This window comes from Zootoca vivipara, chromosome 7 (assembly GCF_963506605.1).
Source record: "Zootoca vivipara chromosome 7, rZooViv1.1, whole genome shotgun sequence".
NCBI classification, from domain to species: Eukaryota; Metazoa; Chordata; class Lepidosauria; order Squamata; family Lacertidae; genus Zootoca; species Zootoca vivipara.
The window spans coordinates 31058720-31080044 of NC_083282.1; the positions used below are offsets into that span (position 1 = coordinate 31058720).

The following is a 21325-nucleotide window of genomic DNA, read 5'->3' on the forward strand; positions in this document are numbered from 1 at the left end:
GGTAAATGGGAAGCTTGGTGAGATGAGAATATAATGGAGTGTCCTGGAGGAGAACATCGCTCACTGACTGGAACAGTGAACAAGAGCATTTCACATTTTGACATTTCTGCAACATTTAATTGTGACTTTTCAGACTGCATTAAAATAGCAATGCTACAGTACTCAAAAATCACTGTTAAAAAAGGATATAAAATACAACCACATCTTGCGTGCAATTAACTTGCACAATGTCAACCTTGTGGACTGCATTGCTTATTTTAGTATCATTGCTGAACACACTTGTAAAAGTAAAAGTTCTGCACCAAATGATACAGACATAATGATACAAAAAGTTAAATATATGAAATATTTTTAAACAATTGTCTAAAGTTTACATCCTGAATGTGGTATTCTTGTACCCTCAAAACCCTTTACACCGGCTATGCTGCTTGCAACACTGTTTTTGTTTGCACAATGTTACTACAGGACTTCAACATGATATACTAGTGGTATTTAATTAATCAAGGTGGATAAAACTGCTTCAAAACTTCCCTGAAATTAATGAAACTTTAAAAATGCTCAAGTTTGCACAGAAAACTAGAATCTCAACCCCGTGGTCAACTTGCATCTTAGCAACTAACGCAAAGGCAACATGAGATTGCAGCTGTTAGCATATTTAAATAAATAATTGAATAATACACAAAGCAGACTGTGTGGGATATATTTATACCACTGCAATGAATGCAATGCAATCTGTCTACACATGCAAAGAATATACAAGTTTTGAAAGGGTGGAGAGAGACACACACAAAAAGCAAAGACAAAGAGTTGGTGAGTTACAAAACGATTTGCAACAGTTCGGAACTCTACCAGGCGATGTTGCTTCCCAACCTATGGTGATTTGAATAGGGTTCTCTGTGTGTATTTGTGTACTTTGGAAAAGAGGTGGTTCTCTACGGGAGTGGCATTTATAGCAGCAGCCGTATGTTCACTGGGTGATAACAGTTTTCTTTTAGTAGTAAGTCCCACCCCCCATTCTGAGCCGATCCTTATTGGATGAGGTTGTGCCATTCAATTAGTTTTATTTTTAAACCTGGTTACATAGTATTTTGTGGACATAAGCTCACTGTACAAACCGTTCTTCCTGAAAAGTCCTGGTAGTTGTACATTGCTAGAGTTGGAAGCAGCAATATGACTAAAAAGGAAGAATTCTACTATGGAGAAAATGGTAATCTTGTATGTCTTTGCTCTAAATGAATAACGTGAAAAATGCTTTGCCAGAGACTGACATTCAGGGTTCACTTCCATTTCCGTATCTTTGGGGGATGTGAAAAGTGATTGCTAGATGAAACAGTGTTGCAGTAATTTGAAGATGTATTTCGTTTTACTTACATAATGTATGTTTTTGAACCAATCTTTTAACTTTGAAACAAGTTAAAAATGGGCTCAACCCTTTTTGAAGCTACCTGCTGTGTTTACATTTGTTGTACAAGTTCTGCTCTTAAACTTTTAAAAATGCCTCAATATTTTGTGAAAGTTAGTTGTGAAAAATTGGACAGTTATTTAACTGCAAGCTTATTCCATAGCTTTCAATGAAAAGACTTGGTTTGGATTGCATCCTGTGCGTTTTATATATACATCAGATCAGCAAGATACATTATACAAATCTTTAGATTTGGAGCAAATTTCAAAATTAAAATTTTCTCTGAGCAAAACCTTCCTATAATACTAAACTGTGTTTCTATCTGGAAATTTCTGCTAGTACTGATATTTACAGTTTTCAGTTTTAACTGACAAATTAATTAAACAAATTATTGTTAATTTTTGACTTTTTGTATATTAACCTTCCGTTAGTAAACTGTCAAGTTCTGTCATACATTGGTAGCAGTCTTAAACCAGACCCACCCACCCCCAATTTGAGCAGGTATTCTGATGCTTCAGTAGAGAGCTGTCATTTCTGGAAGGGTTTTTGAAGGTGTTTGCAATAATTCAGTGTTTTACTTTCTTCAGCGAATACTGTTGTTTTCAACGTGTGAAATTTGTTTGCTTTGTGAGTAATAAAAACCACACCCCTACTATGAGATCAGAGTATGGAGTGCTTAATCTACTATGCCCTTGGTGTTTTTTTTAAATAGTAAATTAACAGGTATTGGTTTTTACTGGAGTGGTATTCTAACAGTCACATCTGATCCCCAAATGCATCGTTTTTCCATTTTAATGTGATAGGAAACCAATAGAGGTATGTCATGGATACTAAGGCTGAAATAAATTATTATGAATTCTGTTTTGCTAATAGGAATGGAGTCATTATAAAAAGTAGGATAACTTCTAGGAAAAAGAAACCTGGTTTGCACTTGGCCCCAGTGGCTACATTATCAACCATTCTGTTTCATGTAGCTGTCTTGAGCATTCAGGAAATTGCTGCTGTTAATGATGCTGCAGCATAATGTAGGGCAAAATAAAAGCAATTGGAAGGAAATTATGTATGCGGATCCTAGTCTTTTTGAAAACTTTATTATGGTCCTAAAGAGACAAGAAACTATGTCTGAAATGCAAAAAAATGCCAGTTCTACATAAATATTTCATACCTGTGTTTGATATACGGATACACCTGGATGTAACCATGCAAATATATAAACATTTGCCCTTGTTGGATGCATGCTGATGTGTTAATGGAGAGTATTACAAGACATGTCTATGCCACATCACCACATAGCTATGCAGATCCTTTTCCCATTTCCCCCCAATTGTGTGCAAAAAAAAGTTGTTCTCATGCTCTCAGGGGGCTGCACTAAGTGACCCTTGGGGTCCTTGCCAGCTCTTCAGTTTTTTGATTCAAGTTCTAAATGAGTGTAATCTGAAGGAAGTTCTGCAACTTAACAGAGTACTGTATAGGCAACTGCATAGCACATTTGGAACCTTTTATATTTTCCTTATAAGCTTGGCTTTGGTCTGAAGGATTTCTGTGTGACAGGGTAATTTGTGTTCTGTACCAGCCAGCAGTTTTTATCACATACATCTGTTCCAAAGCTATTAGCTGCCAAGGTTCTTGTGTGGCAAAAATATGTTTTTGTTGGTTATTGGCATGGAAGAGAACATATTTGCTACAATGCAAACAGAAACAAGGGAGCTCCCTCAGTTTACAGAGCAGGGCTTGTGCGTTATGAAGGTTTTCTGATATGAAGCAAGACAAAATTTCACTTTTGTTAATCAGTAAAATTCATCCCTTCCCCCTCCACCCCCCAAAAGAGAAAAAATGTTCTCTGGCAGCACAATCCTATGAAGTGTGCTTAGAATAAACCTCACTGAGTTCAAAATAACTTACTCTAGGAAAGTGTTAGTTACAGGTAGGTAGCCGTGTTGGTCTGGCGTAGTCAAAACAAAATTTAAAAATTCCTTCTAGTAGCACCTTCGAGAGCAACCAAGTTTGTCATTGGTATGAGCTTTCATGTGCATGCACACTTCTTCAGATCTGAAGAAGTGTGCATGCACATGAAAGCTCATACCAATGACAAACTTAGTTGCTCTCTAAGGTGCTACTGGAAGGAATTTTTAAATTTTGTTTCTAGGAAAGTGTGTATAGGGTTGCATCCTAAATTCCTTTGATGTAAACTGTCAGCAGTGGGCTCAAATCATATATTTTTTCTAGCAAATGGGATTTAAGAGTAGCTTCACGGAATGTCCATGTATCCTCTGAAGGAAAGAATCAGTGGTGTGGTAAAGAATGTTGAAAGAATGAGGTTCATAAACCTGTTGCTGGTGTAAGTAGCATAGCCATATTACATATACCAGGCTTTAATATCTTGATGAGTGTGTTGACATGTGAACTGGGCCATAGTCTGCTGTCAGTATTTTCTAACATAAGCCAGAAGGTAATGCAGGTAGAATGTTAGACATTAACACACCTAGCTGATAGATAGGAAATACGTGCTACCGTACCTATTTTCCTTGATTACCTTAGCAAAACCTGTGATGTTTTCTTGAGTTTTTATCTCACATCTTTCTGTAAAATAGTGAGAAGCAGAAGTGATAAGCTACTTTAATTTAACTGTCATCAGTAACCTGTGGAAGATAAGAAGTTGCTGGAAAGATGCTATCACCAGCTGCAGAAATGTGCAGTGAATTCCTGATAAATTGACTCATCCTAAATATTTTTCCTCTGTCAATCTTTGGTGCACGGATGGAAGTTAAGAAATTCTTTTATTTAACATAGCTGCTCCCAACGCAGTGAAGTAAACAAGAAGTCTGAACAAAGTACCTATTAATCCACCTCACATCTCCTCCCCTTGCCTTGGAGGTTTCCTATGTTACTGCCAACACAGTCCACGCAGAAGTAACACTGGTTTACTGTGTGTGCTATGCTTTAAATAGCCTGTTTATGTGCCCATTTGCAAAAGAAAGAAAAAAGTGCTTACTGTCTGTGCTAGTAATATGTTATTAATAATAAAAAATAACTTTTTAAAGGTTGCATTCTGCCATTCCAGAAGGCTAGTTTATACAACAGTTTATTTTTACATGTGAATTTTCCTGACTGTCTCTGGGTAGGCACTCACATGAAAAAATGGCTCATGTGAACCAGCTAATTACGTATATGGGCACCATCAATTCTTGGGAATGTGGCAGCTCGGAAAATTTTTCCATGGTGGTGGAAATTGCTATGAGCTATAACCAAGACTGGCCTTTTCACAAAAAGGAATTTAGGCATGGGTAGAAAGGCAAGTCAAGATTGTTTGTGTATATAAACATTTTTACTTTGGAAGCCTGCTGTTCAAATATCTCCTCCAAGTCACAAGGGAGCTTTAGGCAAGCTGTATTTTCCCCATTTTAGACTCCCATCTGCAACATGGGAATATAATACTGTAAACTATTATGTTGTTCCAAAGTTGCTATAAGGATTACCAAGATAGTGTCTGTGAAATATGAACACTTGAAACCATAATTATTCAAAAGTAATTTTTCGAATTGGCTCAGAATTATACTTTGTCCATGGTTGGTGGTACAAGCCAAACCTTAAGAATAAAAATTACCTTTGATAGCTTCATATGAACTAATTGGTCATCAGTAAACACTTTCAGATCAGTAAAACACATTCAGATCCCCTGTATACAATAAGTGGCCCAGATGTTCATAGTGGAAAGCAAAATATTGCTGAGATACATTAAACACCAGATCTTGTCTGTGTTTTAAAGTTGTTGCAGGAAATTGTCATGTTTTCACAAATCAGCTTGCTACTTTCTGGACTGTGGCTGCAATCATATATGCTTGCTTATGAGCAAAAAAGAGGTGCCAAAACTCACCATGAACGCCTTCCTTGTTCTCTTATAATGGCAATGGCGCCTACCTGAAAGGTGCTGGAACTGAATTCTGGTGAGTTCCAGCTGAAAAAAGCCCTGCTTGTGAGTACGTGCAATTGAACTCATTGGGACTCATGCATAGACATGTATCGGACTGTGCTGTAAATCAGTTCATTTCTGGTTTTAATAGAGCTTTTAAAAACTTGTTTTCCCCCTCCCACAGTGGAAATGCTAGCTGTCCATAGAAATTTACTGGAAAAGCTACTATTTTAGTGTAGCTGTGATTGGGCAGCAGACATTACAACCCAAATTAAATGTACCAGCAAAGAGAAGTACTAGTGCTCTTTCTAACCCATTTCTTATTTTATATGTGCTATATATTTGAGTTCTCCGGTATTTAAAAGTAATACCTGTCAACAGGTCAGCTGATCAACCCATCATTGTAAAAGCAAGTGAGCAGAGCAGGAGGCATACAATTGAGGATTAGAGTTTGCCGGGGAGAGGTCCTAAGTAGACTGACTTTGCTGCAGTCTGAGGAGTTTTATATGAGTGATTCTTGGCTTGCAATACATACAAGCCTCATCCCAGCCTATGAACTACAATACTTGCAGCAATGTACATAGCAGGATAGCACAAACCCCTCACCTCATCTCTCTTACAACACTCCCAACTTACAATGTGAGAGTAACAACTCCAGACAACACAGCAGGGTTGTAGGAAGCTTCTCTCTCATCCTGAGCCCCAAGATACATTGTAGTGCTTTTGTAAACCACTGTCTAACATGCAACTTGACCCTCAACATGTAATTTTGACCCTGGACTAAACTGGGCTGTAATAAGCCACACTCTCCCAGCCAAAGTTGAAAAACTAAAATAAAAATAAAACACCTGAGTTAGAAAAAGCTCGAGCTTCTCTGTTCTTTGATGCCATTTGTTTTGCAGAGAGCAGCCTAGCAGCAGATCACAATTGTGCTGAAATCTTGGGATTTCTCTATATTTATTTACAAAAGTAGCTTTCACTTCTGCTTTAGAGGACATTTCAATATGGCTCATCACTTAGACCCATGAAATTGTTTATCTTCCATGGAATGGCTCAGTCTTGTAATTTTATGTGCTTATGGAATAGGGACCATGCCCCAGTGGTAAGGTTGCCTGCTTAGCACAATGTGAGAGGAGCCCACCACATCCTCCCATTTGTCAAGTTGGGGCGAATAAGGGGCACTGAGCCTTTGATCAAGAAGAAGTAAACCCAGCTCTCCAGTGCTTAAGGTACAGTGATGCATCCAGTAATATTCCAGTGATGTGTAAGTGTGTATGATCTCAGAAAGCTTAAGCCATCAATGATGTAGTTCCTACATTTTCTAGGTCATATGTCTCTGGGTCAAGGGTCGGGGATCTGGCTGAATTTCAAGATCAGTGTTCCCCCCCCCCTATCCTTCTGTATGTGGGAAATTGCACTGCACTGTGATTCACACACCATATCAAGGGAACAGCAAACCTTAATGATCTAATATCACTATTGGCCATATGCCACAGCTGAGCAGTAGTAGTTCAAGAAGACAGTTCACTAGCCCTTGAGAGCCATATATTGCTTTTTATATGGCATCGTTCATCCAGAAGGGTACCAAAGTGCTATGCATGTGAATATATATTCATTAGCCTCAGCAATAGCAAATGCTATCATTTATATTACGTTACAGAGTTCTATTATAAACCTCTTTATTCATTTGCTCATCTCCTTATCCTTTCGGGCTCAGACCTTTATATGCTTGCCTTACACTCCTAGGGCATTGTGCTTTTGTTTTTAATAAAACATATTAAAAGGGCCTCTTTTTAATGAAATTCTGACATTAATTGCTCAAATATATGGAGGGGGAGAATTGACATATTTGTGATTTTAAAGTAGCAAGACTTTCCCTGTCTTTTGCAGTTCTGCGCTACTGTCTGTGTTTAGAAATGCTGCTTTGTACCTGTTTAATTGGTTCCCTTTTTAAGATCTATTGAAAGCCCTTTCTGAACTTAGGAAATAGTTCTAGATGAGCTGAAAGGGGATTGCAAAGACTTTTGTTGTCAGAACAGAGCAGGAGAAATCGCTCTGTCCGCTTATCTGTAGAATAATCAGACTACTCCAAAACCTCATTCCACAACTCTTACTCCTTCAGCCCCTTACTCTTTTGCTTTCTCATTTTGATTGTTGTACATTTCCCAACACTGATTATTGTCTCTGCTAGCTAGATTCATTCATGCTTTCTGGTCAGAAATACATGACCAAGTGACTGCTCAAGCATTTTATTTTAAGGAAAATGAGGAGAATACAGAGTTCAGTTCTCAGGGACTGCTCCCTGATGCTATACAGTGGTAACTCAGGTTAAGAACTGAATTCTTAACCTGAAACTGTTCTTAACCTGAGGTACCACTTTAGCTGTCGCCACGCCGCCAAGGCACAATTTCTGTTCTCATCCTGAAGCAAAGTTCTTAACCCGAGGTACTATTTCTGGGTTAGCGGAGTCTATAACCTGAAGCATTTGTAACCTGAAGCATTTGTAACCCGAGTTACCACTGTACTGGATAAGTTGCCTGCAGGCACAAAGCACTACCTGCCCAAGGGACAAGTTCGTCTTTTCATTTCCAGCCAGGTAAACTGTCCAGTACTAGTATGGCTTTCTTTCCTGCCCTTTGTCTCCTGTTTCTTGCTTGCTGCCTTGCCACTGGTACTAACATTGATCCTCCCAGGCCTTTCTGTATAGTTGGCACTTGCTCTCAACTTTTCACCGCCAACCCATATTCCAGCCATCTGCTGTTGCTGTCCACAACTCATTGTCTTCTGCTGTCTGATAACAGACCAAACAAAGCTCCTTTGCTCAGGAACATATAGGAGTTCGATTTAAGATGCAAAGCTGAAGTGCATCTAATTGAGATGTACCAAAAGAAGGATTGACTGCTTGTCCTGTTTAAAGAGTGTCTATTCCCAACCAGCACACCTCTCTTTAATTGCCTCTGATGGAAGCAGAATAGTGTAGTGTACAAAAGCAGCTGGTTTTATAAGAGAAACAAGTCTAACGTTTGACACCCATGTGGCCACTCAGCATAAATATTCTATTAGTTGTGCAATTAAAATGTGTTGCTTCATAAGGAAGAGCAATGCTCCACATTGATTTGCAGGGATCAAGTGAGAAATCTTTTGGTGTGTTGATTCCTGTAATGAGCAATCTTGCCATACAAGGACAAAAAACTCAATTTTCCAACTGTCATCATTGGATAGAAAAAGCAAAAATGTCGAATACTGGATTCACCTATGATTAAAGACTCTTTGAGGGAAGTTCCACCAGGAATGAGCTTGGTTCATCGTATCTTTTCCTATGATTATAGCTTTAAATGCAAACAAATGCTGTCTCACAAACATTTTATATGTATTGCTTTATGAGTGTAAGCTGGCCCCATTGATCCCAGTGCAGCTATTCACACATATCAAGTTGTTTGCATGCATTAGAGTTTGTAGAATAGAATTTGAATGCATGCAATTCCTTAGAGTAGCCTGGTATGGTAAGAAAACAACAGGGATTGTTGTTGACAAAGGTTAGGAGGAGATGCAGCTTGGGGGAAGGGGAAGGAATCAATTTAATTAGAATGGATTCTTTTCATAGATAGCTTAAACCAACACACCAAATTCATTGCCTAGAATATGATTTTATATCACTATTGATATAATGACACAAAACTCTAAGAACAGTCTTTCTTCAGTTCCCTCCTACAACTTTGAGAAAGAGAGATGCAATCTTTATCTGTGGACCGTTGTTGATTAGGATGGGAAACCCACAGCACATTTATTATGGAAATGTTTGCATTGAAGTCAGCACCATTGCTCCATTTTAAGTGTGTTGTGGACTGGAGCTTTAATCTCTATTGAATTCCTTAAGACTTCATCATTAGTATGGCAATAAGAATGTGATTAAAAGATGAGAGGCTTGAAAGGAAGTGGGAAAGGGCAATGCACCCCAGGATTTTAAATGTGACCTTGTTGATTAACACCTCAAAAGCCAATTTAATTTATTTATTTCATTTCCAGTTTTCATTATATAGTGTGTTGTTGTTGTTTAAAAATATGTCTTTGTGTTAATGTAATGATCTTGGGAAGGGTTCCAATGGGGTCAGGTGGGCTCAGTCAGTCATGCAGCATGTGTCTCCTGAGTTACCAGGGTCCATCTCAAATTTGGACACCTTGCTTGTTTGGCCAACCTTGCCAGCAGAACCACTGGAGCCCAACTCAAGTTCAGCCTCTTAAGAGGAGGTGACTGCCCTGTCTATGCTGTTTTCTCTAGAGGAGTCTCTCACACCTCCTCCATCACCTAGGTCACAGAGAAGGTAAGCCAGGCATGAACAGACAGGTCAGGCTCAGCCTTCCTGGAGGAGTGAGCATTTGCTTGCCAAGTCTAAGGAACAGTCTTGTTGGTTGCACTAAATTAGCCCCCCCCCCACACACACTCAAAATTACAGGGGGCACGTCACTTGTTGGATCAATGTCTTCAGTTGTCTAACTATGTGTTGTACTTGCCGTGCCTTTCAACTTTATTCTGCTTATGTATCGCACTGATATGAGTATTAAATATTTTGGTAGAAACTGTAATCTGAGTTTGAGTTCTTCATCCAGTAGGAGCCAGGACAGTGATTTTGATATTTGGATACAGAATTGGGAAACAACCACAATGACCACAACCACACCTTACGCAGTTTACCTGTATAGGGAAGCTTTTTAATGTGTAATGTTTTATTATGTTTTTATATCTGTCAGAAGCTGCCCAGAGTAGCTGGGGCAACCCATTCAGATGGGTGGGGTGTTGTTGTTGTTGTTGTTAGTTTAGCAGTATAACATTTCATAGATAGGCAAAAGGGCACAGCAATTTTTAAAAATGAGAAATTTAGATGTGGAACCATTTCCTATACCTTGAAATATATTATAGTAATGAAGAACATTTTATGATGCTATTTGGTTTGCAGCAAATAGCACAGAGGAAGAAACGTCTGGTGCATGGTTAAGGCATCAAGAAATGAGAGGCCTAAGAAGAGGCCTGCTAGATCAGGCCAGTGGCCCATTTAGTGCAGCATTCTGTTCTCAAAGTGGTCAGTTGGATGCCTATAGGAAATAGCCTGTGAGCAGGACCTGAATTCAGTTTTTTAATACCATAAACATTGTGGAAAGATGTTAAGCATTCGACCATTTAATGTGAATGGTCACGTAAATACTCCATAAGCAAGGAGTGCCTTGAATAAAAGGATTTTACAAAAAGAGAAAATTATTGTCTTTACACCTCCAATATTATTTGCCCACCTACATATTTTTATGCTTTTGGGAGATATGAATGTTTGTTAGTTCATCCATGAAATCTATATTTCACATAATCTAATAAATAAATAAATAAAAAATGCCTGATATTGTGAGCTCCTTTTTCATTAATCGCTCTATATCTTTGGTTCACTTTCTGTGCAGCATTCTAACATTTAACCAAGTCAGCCATGGACAATAAAGTTACTTCGCGTAATATTATATAATAAGAAGAAAATGGCAACAACTAATAACTTGAACAGTGAAACTGTTAGACAGACAAGCACGGTCTCCCTCAAATTAACAAAAGGCCAATTTAAGGTGTCTGATTTTCTGTTACAGTTACATATTCATTTTTTCATGCATTTCTTTCTTGACAAGATGTGACGGCTCATTCATTTTTGTGTGTGCATGTTGAGGTTGGCACTAAATGTATACGTCAATGCTGCTTAGTGTGTGGACTAATCTTTTGGATGGTTTGGTACATTTCCAGATTCTAGCTAGCTGTATTCTGGGGGGCGGGGGGACTTCAAGAAGTGTTTTGAAACAGGATCTTGTGGATGATATAATGAGAAGCTTATGTTGAAACGGGTGGCGTTTTTTTAAAAAAACGTGGACATAAACAAAAATCGTAAATGCATGTTGAGGGCTATGTGAATTGTCCTCAAGTTACCATAAGTGTGTTATAAAACGAAGGACATTTGTTCCCAACTTTTCACATAATTATTGTTTTTCATAGCTCCCTTGAGTTGTAGTCACACTGAAAATAACAGCTCCAGCAAAATCGCATTTCATCTTCATTGAAACCTAGATAAATCTGCAAATTATGTGGTGTAAAATTATTTTTATAGGATATGGGAAGGCAAGGCTGTGAATAGAGCGTCTTATTTCATTTTAACATTTGCAATTAAGACTTTCAATGGGTAGTTTGAGAGAAAAGTAGCTTCAAATTCAAGGCAGCAATGCTTAATGGGTTTTTATTTCTCTCACAAGCCCACATTGAAGAAATGCGTTGGGAAAGAGTGATAATTTTAAGACAAATGAAAGAACTATACTGCATGTTTTCTCGAATAGATAATTGCTTTGTCTTTCCTGATTTACCTAGTTGTAGGCTGGCAAAACTTAACAAACCAGTGTTAATTATTTGGTTCTGCCACTGCTTGCCTATTGTGCAGACTTGTTGTATACAGTACTATGAAACAGTGGGAGGAAGCTCACACAACTGGTAACTCTGCAGAATAGCTGCTTACCCAGATGTGGGGTAGGCAGCTATTTTGGCCTGTCATAGAGAGCTCCCACTCCCAGGGAGCAATGCCTGGGAACGACAGGCAGACTGGGGGATTCCCAGCCCAGCTGCTGTGGATTGGTGGGCTTTCCCACTAGCTGCTTGATTTAAATTCCAGCTGGTCTGACCAGGCTGAGTGGATGGGGGTTGGGAGCACATGAAGGCCAGCTGCGCCCAACCGCAGGGTCTCTGTCCAAAAACCTTCAGCGGCTTGGGAGGGTCATCTGTGCAGACTTGCATCTTGTGGAGGACCCATTAATCCTGGGTCTGACCCTGCCATGTGGCAGCCCTCCACCAGGGGGGCTGGAGGGATATACACCCAATGCCTAAGCCAAGCCCAACAACCTACATGTGGAATCAATAAAGTTGTGGCCAATTTTTTAATCCCGGAACATCGTATCATAGGGATACAGATACAGTCTGTGTACATACCATATATTTAAAGTACATATGTACCTGCAAGAATCCAGGTAACTGCCTTTTATCCCTCATAGAGCTGCTGTTCTCTGCACCCTTGATAGTCTTGAGTTTCCATTATTCTTTTTTTTTGGGGGGGGGGAGTACTTTAAATGTATGGTGTGTGTATTGCCAGAGCTTTGCTTGATTTCTCTTCCTTAAACTATACTTGGACCACCTATGCGAGCTATCCTGTGAATCAAACTAATCAATAAATTAGTGGGGTTTTTCATAAGAGTTTCATGTAGGACAAATTGGTAACAGATTATTCCTGACTTTCTGTTTTGTTTACTCTGCTGTATCTTTATAATATTTTATTTTAAATGCAGGTGAACCAAGGAAATTTGACCCAAAGTTCAGAGGACCTATTCACAACAGGTAAATACTTCTGATTTAGTATATTAAACTCCTGCATTGCTTTTCTGTGAACAGAAGAAAAATATGCACTTAACTGGGGAAAAAAAATTGTATCAGTTTTTATTTGTGTCCAGATGTTGTCTCTTTTTGTACTTTGGAAGTGAGGGGGAACTTTTTTCTTCCAATATAATGATGATGCTGATGTAAGAGATTTGCAGAGTCTGCATGTTCCTCTTGCCACATGAGGGCTTTCATAAACGGCACATCCATTAAGGGGTTATCTACCCTACTCATAGCTGCCAAGTTATCCCTTTTTTTAAGGGATTTTCCCTTATGCTGAATAGGCTTCCTCGCGAGAAAAGGGAAAACTTGGCAGCTATGACCCTACTTCAACTATAATGTTACTATGTGAAGTCCACCTGCTGACCTGGTGTGAAAATCACACTAAGCCAAACTATGACTTGGTAGGACTGTGCAAGATTGCATACACCTGGAAAGGAGCTCACAGCTACTTTGCTCCTTACCCTTCCTTTTACTGCCACACTAAGGTTTGGCTTAGCATGTTCTCTGAACCTGGGCTCATGGGCTCACGACCAGGAAACAGATCTTGAGCCATGGCTGCATAGCAGTTTATTTGCAGTTATCTTCTGATTTTAGACTCCTGCTTTATACCATGATGCCCTAATACAAACATATAGTTACCATGACAATAGCTGCAGATACTGCAGTTATTTGTATTGTGCTACATGTGCACGGCCATAGAATATTATGGCTATTATGCAATTATCATTTAAATGTGGTGTATCTTATAAAACTCTTGGGAGAAGTGCAATATGGGGAGTTTGCATTTCCCACCCAAACACTTACAGTCCCACATATAGTTAACACATAACCAAGAGCTTTATTTTGTCTTGTTGCCTTTCTTTAAAAACAAGGATCATTTGTCCTTGGCACATACATTATTTTTGGACCTGATTATACTATGTGACTGCAGTGCCCCATGATAAATAATATATCACTATTATTTCAGACATTGGACAATATTTTTGGCTCTCTAATTGCCAAGAAAGGTGGCGTGTTTAGTGCCAACACTGGCATATTTAGTTGCTGCTAGTTTTTCTTATCTCACTCTCCCTGCTTTCAGTGAACGCTGATATCTTGGTGGAAGGGGGGGGTGATCTTCTGCCCATTTTTATGGCCCTGAGTTTAACTTTAAAGAGCTGAGCTCACACATTATATGTGGTGTATAACTCAAAGTGTGTGTGTGTGTGTGTGTGTGTGTGTGTGTAGTACACTCTACTAGTTTACACCTGTTCCTAAAATAAGCAATGTAACATATGCAAGGGTGAAGGAAAATATCAATCTATACTTAATTTTTAGGTGGGCAGTTCTAACAAGCTTTTGGCTACATGTGTTGGGGAAGTGGGATCTCAGCTGTCCATCATAAGTACCTGACTCATCTCCGAGTCTGCTGGATGCTTACACATGACTGTCTTCTTTGCATATAAAACTACAAGTTGCATATAAAACTACAAGTAAGAAATCTAACACATGTAGGCTTGAATTTTATTACGAATGTGGGACAAATTTGCATGATTAGTTTATTTGCCTGTACACATTGTAAAGCAAGACACAGTTGCACGGTTGTCAAACAGTTTCAGTCGAGGCAGTCATTTGTTTTGGTGAGGCAGGAGCAATTCCGCTGCCTGACCATGGATATCCAGTATGTTTGTCAGATCCAGCCCAAGGTCATCTATTGATTAACATTGACAGAAGGTTATTTTCCTATGATAAAGGTAAAGGGACCCCTGGCCATTAGGTCCAGTCGTGACTGACTCTGGGGTTGCAGCGCTCATCTCGCGTTATTGGCCGAGGGAGCCAGCATACAGCTTCCAGGTCATGTGGCCAGCATGACAAAGCCGCTTCTGGCGAACCAGAGCAGCACACGGAAATGCCGTTTACCTTTCCTCTGTAGCAGTACCTATTTATCTACTTGCACTTTGACGTGCTTTCGAACTGCTAGGTTGGCAGGAGTTTTCCTATGATACTTATCATCTTTTTAGTATAGGAAGCTTTTTGAGATGTCAGTACAGTTCCAGAATCTGTAATAATATTTAATCAAGACTACCAAAAGGCCAAACCTAAAGCAGAATGACGTTTGTTTTATTTTTTCCATGTATACTATAATTATATGCAAAATAAAAACCCATTTGCAATAGAAATTTACCAGAAATAGACCCATGAGAAGTTTTCCGATAAGGTTTGCAGGTACCATTTATAGCTTATGGAAGACCTGCATCATGTGATTACACATGTAAGATTAGTGTATAGAGTAGATGTGTATTTTGGTACATAAAAACATAGGAGGCTGCCTTATACCAAGTCACACCATTGGATAACCTAGCTCAGGATTACCTATACCAACCAACAGCTGCTCTCCAGAGTTTCAGTCAGAATTCGCTCTCACCCCTACCTGGAGATCTACGTTTTCTACTAGTGAGCTCCATTTTCCTGACACATTGCTTCTTTCATTGTCTTATTGACTGTACCCTATATTACCAACAGTCTATTAGTTGTGACATCCTGTTTCCTACAGTAGCCAAGCACGATTGCAACAGGGCTCATATCTGCAGGGAGACTGAGTTTCCATTCCTTTTCTTGAAAGCAAGTTTCTGATATTCTTAGGAGGAAAGTTATAAAGCAAAATGTGCAGGCAAACTTTTAAAGTAATTTCTGTGTGATGAGCCAGCTTGGCTGCTTCTCAGTCTTTTTGGCCAAAGAGAAAATTGAGGGCTGTGATTGAAAAGTGGATTGTTTGGTCTAGCACAGGGCAGTCCAACACAGAGCCCGAGGGGAACATTTGACATTTGTGTGCATGCACCCACCCACCCCTGCATCTCTCATGCTGTCTTCCCAAAGCCAGGTAAGCAGGGGGCTGGACTTGGGGAAGGAGGCATGAGGGCTCTGACAGGGTCCTAGAGTCCTCCATCCTCCTTCCTAAATCCCGGTGCCTTGCTTAGCTAGTTTTGGGAAGGCAGCATGAGGACTGGCGATGGGGAGCATCAAACTTTGGCTATTGTTCCTCCCCACCCCCACCATGTTAAAAGGCACTGTGCAGCCCACAGATTCTGTGTCGAAGTACTCTTGCAGCCCACTTGGTGTGAAAAGTTGGACCACCCTAGTCTAGTAGGTTCCTTGCCATATGACTCTGGCCATAACATAATGCACTGAAGAGTCAAGATACCTGTTGTTCACTGCAGAGGAGTGGGGATGCAGAGAAGCCTTCAAGAAATCAAAACTTGTGCAAATTAAGACTTAGGTGAAATGGCTAAAATGTTTTGAATGCAAACACATTATTGAGAATATGTTGCAGATGTGCTTTTGTTGTTTTCCTGGGAAAGAGAAAAATGAGACCACCAGCAATTACTTATCAATTTTAGTTTTCTCTCTGTGGAAAAAAATGGCAAAGATAATAACGATGGCACTGTGATGTTCAAAGCAACATTTTAAGTACATAATGTTCTTTTCTACCCACCCATGTACTTTGTTATTATTAGTATTATAGTTGATATTTTGAAAACAGATAGAAGAGCCTTGAGTGAACATTTAGTGAGAGGTAGCTATTGAACGTGATGGAGGAAGCTGCATTAATATTAATAAGGGAAATTGTATTAATGGAGCTCTTTCTGTGATAACTTCTCTAGTTATATAGGAAAAACATTCACAGATAAAATGAATAACACATGCTAAATAATATTTTTATCAGTAGGCTTTTGTATCCTAAAGCTTGCAGTCACCCAGCCAGGTGGGTGGGGCATAAATTATAAATTATTATTATTATTAATAGCCTGACCACTGCATTTTGAAGCAATTGTAGTTTACCTTTCAGATGTTTTGAGTGGACATGTAACATGTGAATTTGACTAACTTGAGTTGGTCATGGATGCCATACATGTACACTGCTCAGGGAAATGCACACTCAGTGGGAGAGTAGGGTTCACCTTGTGTGTCGTGTGTGGGGGGGGGGGTGGATTTCAAGATTGAGCTATTGTACTTATCTGACCACACACACACACACACACACACACACACACACACACACACACACTGTTCCAATTATATATGCTAACTTCTATGTATCAGTTGTAGCCTGATTTGATTAACGCTTAGATAAAAGGAAAGCCATGATGCTCTTCTCCATTGAGATGTACATTGTATGTCTAGTATTTGAATGATAGAACACTGTTACACTATTGTACACGAGGGATTGTCTGTGCACAGGTGCTGTTGTTCCATTTCTAAATTTTAGCATCAGATTATAGTACAGATGTTGCTGTTTTATGAGTGATACATCAGATTCTGGGTGCCGCTGCACCAATAATATAACAAGCGATGAAGTATTTGCTTCCAAAGACCAATATTTCTCATAGAATTGGGGATTTCACAGACACGTCTACACTTTGGATGCTGGTGAGGGAGCATCTAAACTAGAGCTGTCAAGTAATTAAAGGCTTTTAGTTGATTAGCTGTCTTGCTTTTAATCAATTAATTAGACAAATTAAAGACAAGTGATGCTATTTCATGAAAACAACACTTGAATTGAATTAAATTGATAAATAAATTAGCATATGGGAGATTATTTTAAATGCATTTGTTAGATCAGGTTTAGATTGTCACTTCTCCAGAGAGGAATACACACCCAGCTATCAACCATTTGTATATGTTAATTTATTTAAATGTTTGCATATAGGGAATTGTCTGTTGTTTAGATAACTAGCGTAGAAAGTAGCTGTGTGATTATGCCCGACTGAGAGTTGATGCACTCGGATCATTTAGAAGAGTGAACTCAACTTTCAAAGTGTGGGCCAAAGTTAAGTAATCCTGTTGATTTCATTGGGAGAACTAAGCACATCTTTAACTATCTTTCACTGAAACAGATGGGACTTACTTACGCTTGACTTTTAATACCCTCTGTGTTTTCCTCTTCGTACTTTAATGCACATCTAAATAATATTAAAACATTTGTTACTTTGTAATCTAATAAGCACAATAATTACATTTTGTCGGAAAATGCTACATAACGTAACTACTTTATATAGTCCCGGTATAACTGATTTGATGCTATTATCACTATCATTGCTTCATTATCCCTATACTGATTCCACTGAGGATCAGTAGGGAGAGAGAGCGGGGCATGCATGTGCACACAAACATATCTAGATACTCTACAGATTAATACAGTACTTGAACACTCTGAATAGTACTGTTACCATAGTTTACCAGAATCACCAACAGCATGAATCATAATTACTGGTACATAACTTAGATTCCTTCTCACTTCAATTCAATTCAGTCTTCAATAATGTTACAGTAGGAATAGTTTTTATTACTATTATAAATATCAACAAAAATTATGAATGTAGATATTTCCTATTAGAAGCTAAGTTTAATCAGTAAGCTCTTAGTAATAACTAAGAAAGCTATTAGCAATCATACATATATATATATATATATATATATATATATATATATATATATATATTTGTGTGTGTGTGTGTGTACCCTGTTTCCCAAAAAATAAGGCATACCCATAAAATAAGCCATAGCAGGATTTCTAAGCATTTCCACAATATATGCCATACCCTGAAAATAAGACATGGACGCGGCGCCTCCCGGCAACAGCTCGCTGTCCTCAGCCATGCTGCACCTCACAGAGCCCTTCCCGCTGTAATAATACACCCCCCAGAAAATAAGCCATAGTGTGTCTTCTTGAGGAAAAATAAATAAAAGACAGTGTCTTATTTTCGGGAAAACATGTATATTGCATGACTCCAAAGGATTCATGTAGCCAACAGTTAAACAGAATTAGTAGCCTAATATATTAGGCTACTAATTCTGTTTAACTGTTGGCTACATGAATCCTTTGGATTCATGCAATATACATTTACAATGGAAAATGTAGAGCTTTGCTCTGGCCAGTGATGCACACTTGAACACACTGCTCTTGAAATAGCGTGCATGTATTTTTATTTGCCAAATTCCCATCCCACTTCCTATTGTCACATTTGAAACAGCGTACAAAAGGTAAAAACACACACATAGCAACAAATAAACATTGCATCAGAATATAAATAGTATACTGCTTATTACTTATTCCCATAATCTCTGTGTTGCCCTTCAGTGTAAATAGTATTTCTCTGGGCAGCTGAGAAATCCCTACAATTAAAAAGTGGCTCAGTGCAAAATAATAATAATATGGAGATTTTCACCACGTTCCTACCTCTGCCTCCTGCTTATCAGAAGACAAATGTTTCAGGCACCATTTTTTTTCATAGAAGTTTCCTATTAGTGGATAAAATATACTTGGAATGAGCATGCAGTGCTAAATTTCCATGAGCAAAGGCTGTATTCTAGAGAAGGAAGAGGGAACTCTGAGATACAGGAGCCTGCATCAAGTAACAGGTTACCAGCTCAGTGGCGCAAACCATGTTATGTTAAATGCATTCTCCTCCCCCTTTTAAATAGTGCCAACAAAATAGCCCTCCTATAGGTGGGAGGAGCAGAGAAGGAGGTTTTATTGTATGAACATTCTTCAAGCATAATGAATTCAATGGAGGCAACCCTCATTCCAAGTATATTTAGTGCGTTAAACCAATTCAACCACATACCTGTTCTCATCCTGCTGCTCCTCAGATTCCTTAACCAATGCAGCGCCTTTAGGAACTGCAGGTAGGAGGGCAAAGCAAATTCTGTTTGAATCCCACCTGACACTAAACACACACCCTTCTTAACCCACCTCCTTTCTGCCACCTCCACATTTAGTGCACTCAAGTATCTAAACAGAGACGGAACTGTTGGGAGGAAGAGAATTTTTTAAAAAACACAAATGATTGCAAAGGCAAAGCTAATACATAACAGCAGCACAAACTTTGTCAAACTAGAACATACACACAAAAATCTTTGTAAGAAGCGGAGTATGGTTTGGTTACCTTGTCTTCTAGTTTTTACTCCTTACCTTTTCCATACAATTCGCCCTTGGATTACTATGGTACCATTTCATTGCACCATCATGAGACTAATAAGATGAGATCTTTCTTCTTAATTTGTTCACGTCCATGATTTCAAGAGGCAGTGTCACAAATCACGAGCCTATTAGTGGTATGCCCAATGACCTTTATTTTCTCTCTGTGAAGGCCTGAAGGGATTCCCCAATTAAACCCCCCAAGAGTATATGAACAAAAAGAGCTATAATTGGTGGCCAAGAGAGGCCCTGAAATTAACAGGAATGGAAGAAAATATACTCTTTGAACTGATTGATTGCAGGATATTACATTAGCTATGCAAAAATGACTCTTTAATTCAGTAACTTCAATCTCTCTTTCTCTCTTCCCCCCCCCCCTTCAAGTTTACAATCCTTAAATTCAGAAAGCCGATTTTTTGCTTGTGGTTATTGCAAAGCCTCAGCCCTATTTAATTATACCTCTGGATGTGTTGGACAATGGTGAGCACTTTGCTTAGTTTCACAGGTTGAAGGATAGTCAGCTTTCTCCCCACTCTAGAACTGAAGCTTTGGGCTGCTTTGTAAAATAGGCTTAGCTTTATTGAATAGTCTTTGTGTTTCCAAGCAGATAACAGAAGTGGGAAGGGATGGCACAGGGAAAGCAAATGAAACTGGCTGTTCCTAAGAAGTTTGGATAATCCTTGGTATGCCTATATAGGTATAAGCCACCTTTTTTTTTTAAAAAAAAATACCAATTTCAGATGTTTTAATAAGGTATTAAGAATAGCATTTGAGAAAGGAAAGCTTACAGTATTAAGGTGAAAAACGCAACCCACACTTCAGTATCCGGTTTCCCTCCTCTATACCTCCCTATCCTGGGGCTGCTGATAGGGTTTATGATTATAGTAATCCCTGGGCAACCATTCCTTTTTAGTGTGTTATCCTCATGATACCTAGGTTGCTCCATTAACCTGGTCACCAGTTCTTCAATTATGATTCTCTATCCACTTCTGTAACAATTTCCAGAGAAACAGCCATGTTAGTCTTTTGCGGCAAAAAACCAGCAGCCTCCTGGCAATTTAAAGATTTGATTTTAGTGTCGGATACTAACTGTGCATAATAAATAATGCATGAGCCTTTTGTCCCATCCTTTCAGGTGAGTACAGAAGCCTTACTGCTCCACCTGTTCCTGGTGTCCCACAACTCGGGAGACATGTTGTAAGTTGGCCTCAAATATGCTCCTCAGCCTGCCAGTCTTGGGACTACACCCTTCATGCTTCAAGGTGCCTAAAGTTTGACAAGTGTCCTTAACTAGCTGATAATGTAGTATATAACTCCCACGCAATGAACCTATTTAATGGCTGACACTCATTAAGCAGATCTGCCACCAAATCAGTACATAATAGGCAAAACACACACACACTGCATACAATGGACAAGCAGCAAGAGGCAGGGTGGGGTTAAATAGCTTGAAGCTGAATGCCCAACCTTCTTTCCCTCAGTACGCACAAACACTGCTCACTGACTGATACCATTGTTTGGTGTGCAGCAGAAGGAGGATTGCTGATTCCATTGCTGTCATCTCAAGATAGTGGCAGGCAAAGGTGAAATGTCCCCTATAACCTGAATGGTTGT

The 21325-nt window shown here is 39.1% G+C and overlaps 1 protein-coding gene across 3 annotated transcripts in view; it reads left to right on the forward strand.

Annotated features, from left to right (window-relative positions):
* Nucleotides 1-241: 241 nt before the first annotated feature.
* SLC44A5 (solute carrier family 44 member 5) overlaps nt 242-21325 on the forward strand; it is an 88084-nt gene continuing 67000 nt past the window's right edge. For 2 of the 3 annotated variants that reach the window (XM_035122672.2, XM_035122671.2), the window contains exons 1-3: nt 242-1207; nt 12663-12711; nt 20847-20973. In XM_035122672.2, the coding sequence (XP_034978563.2) occupies nt 1196-1207; nt 12663-12711; nt 20847-20973 (188 nt within the window). In that variant the 5' untranslated portion in view covers nt 242-1195. The remainder of the gene's footprint in view (nt 1208-12662; nt 12712-20846; nt 20974-21325) is intronic. The other variant, XR_009557888.1, reaches the window with a different exon arrangement.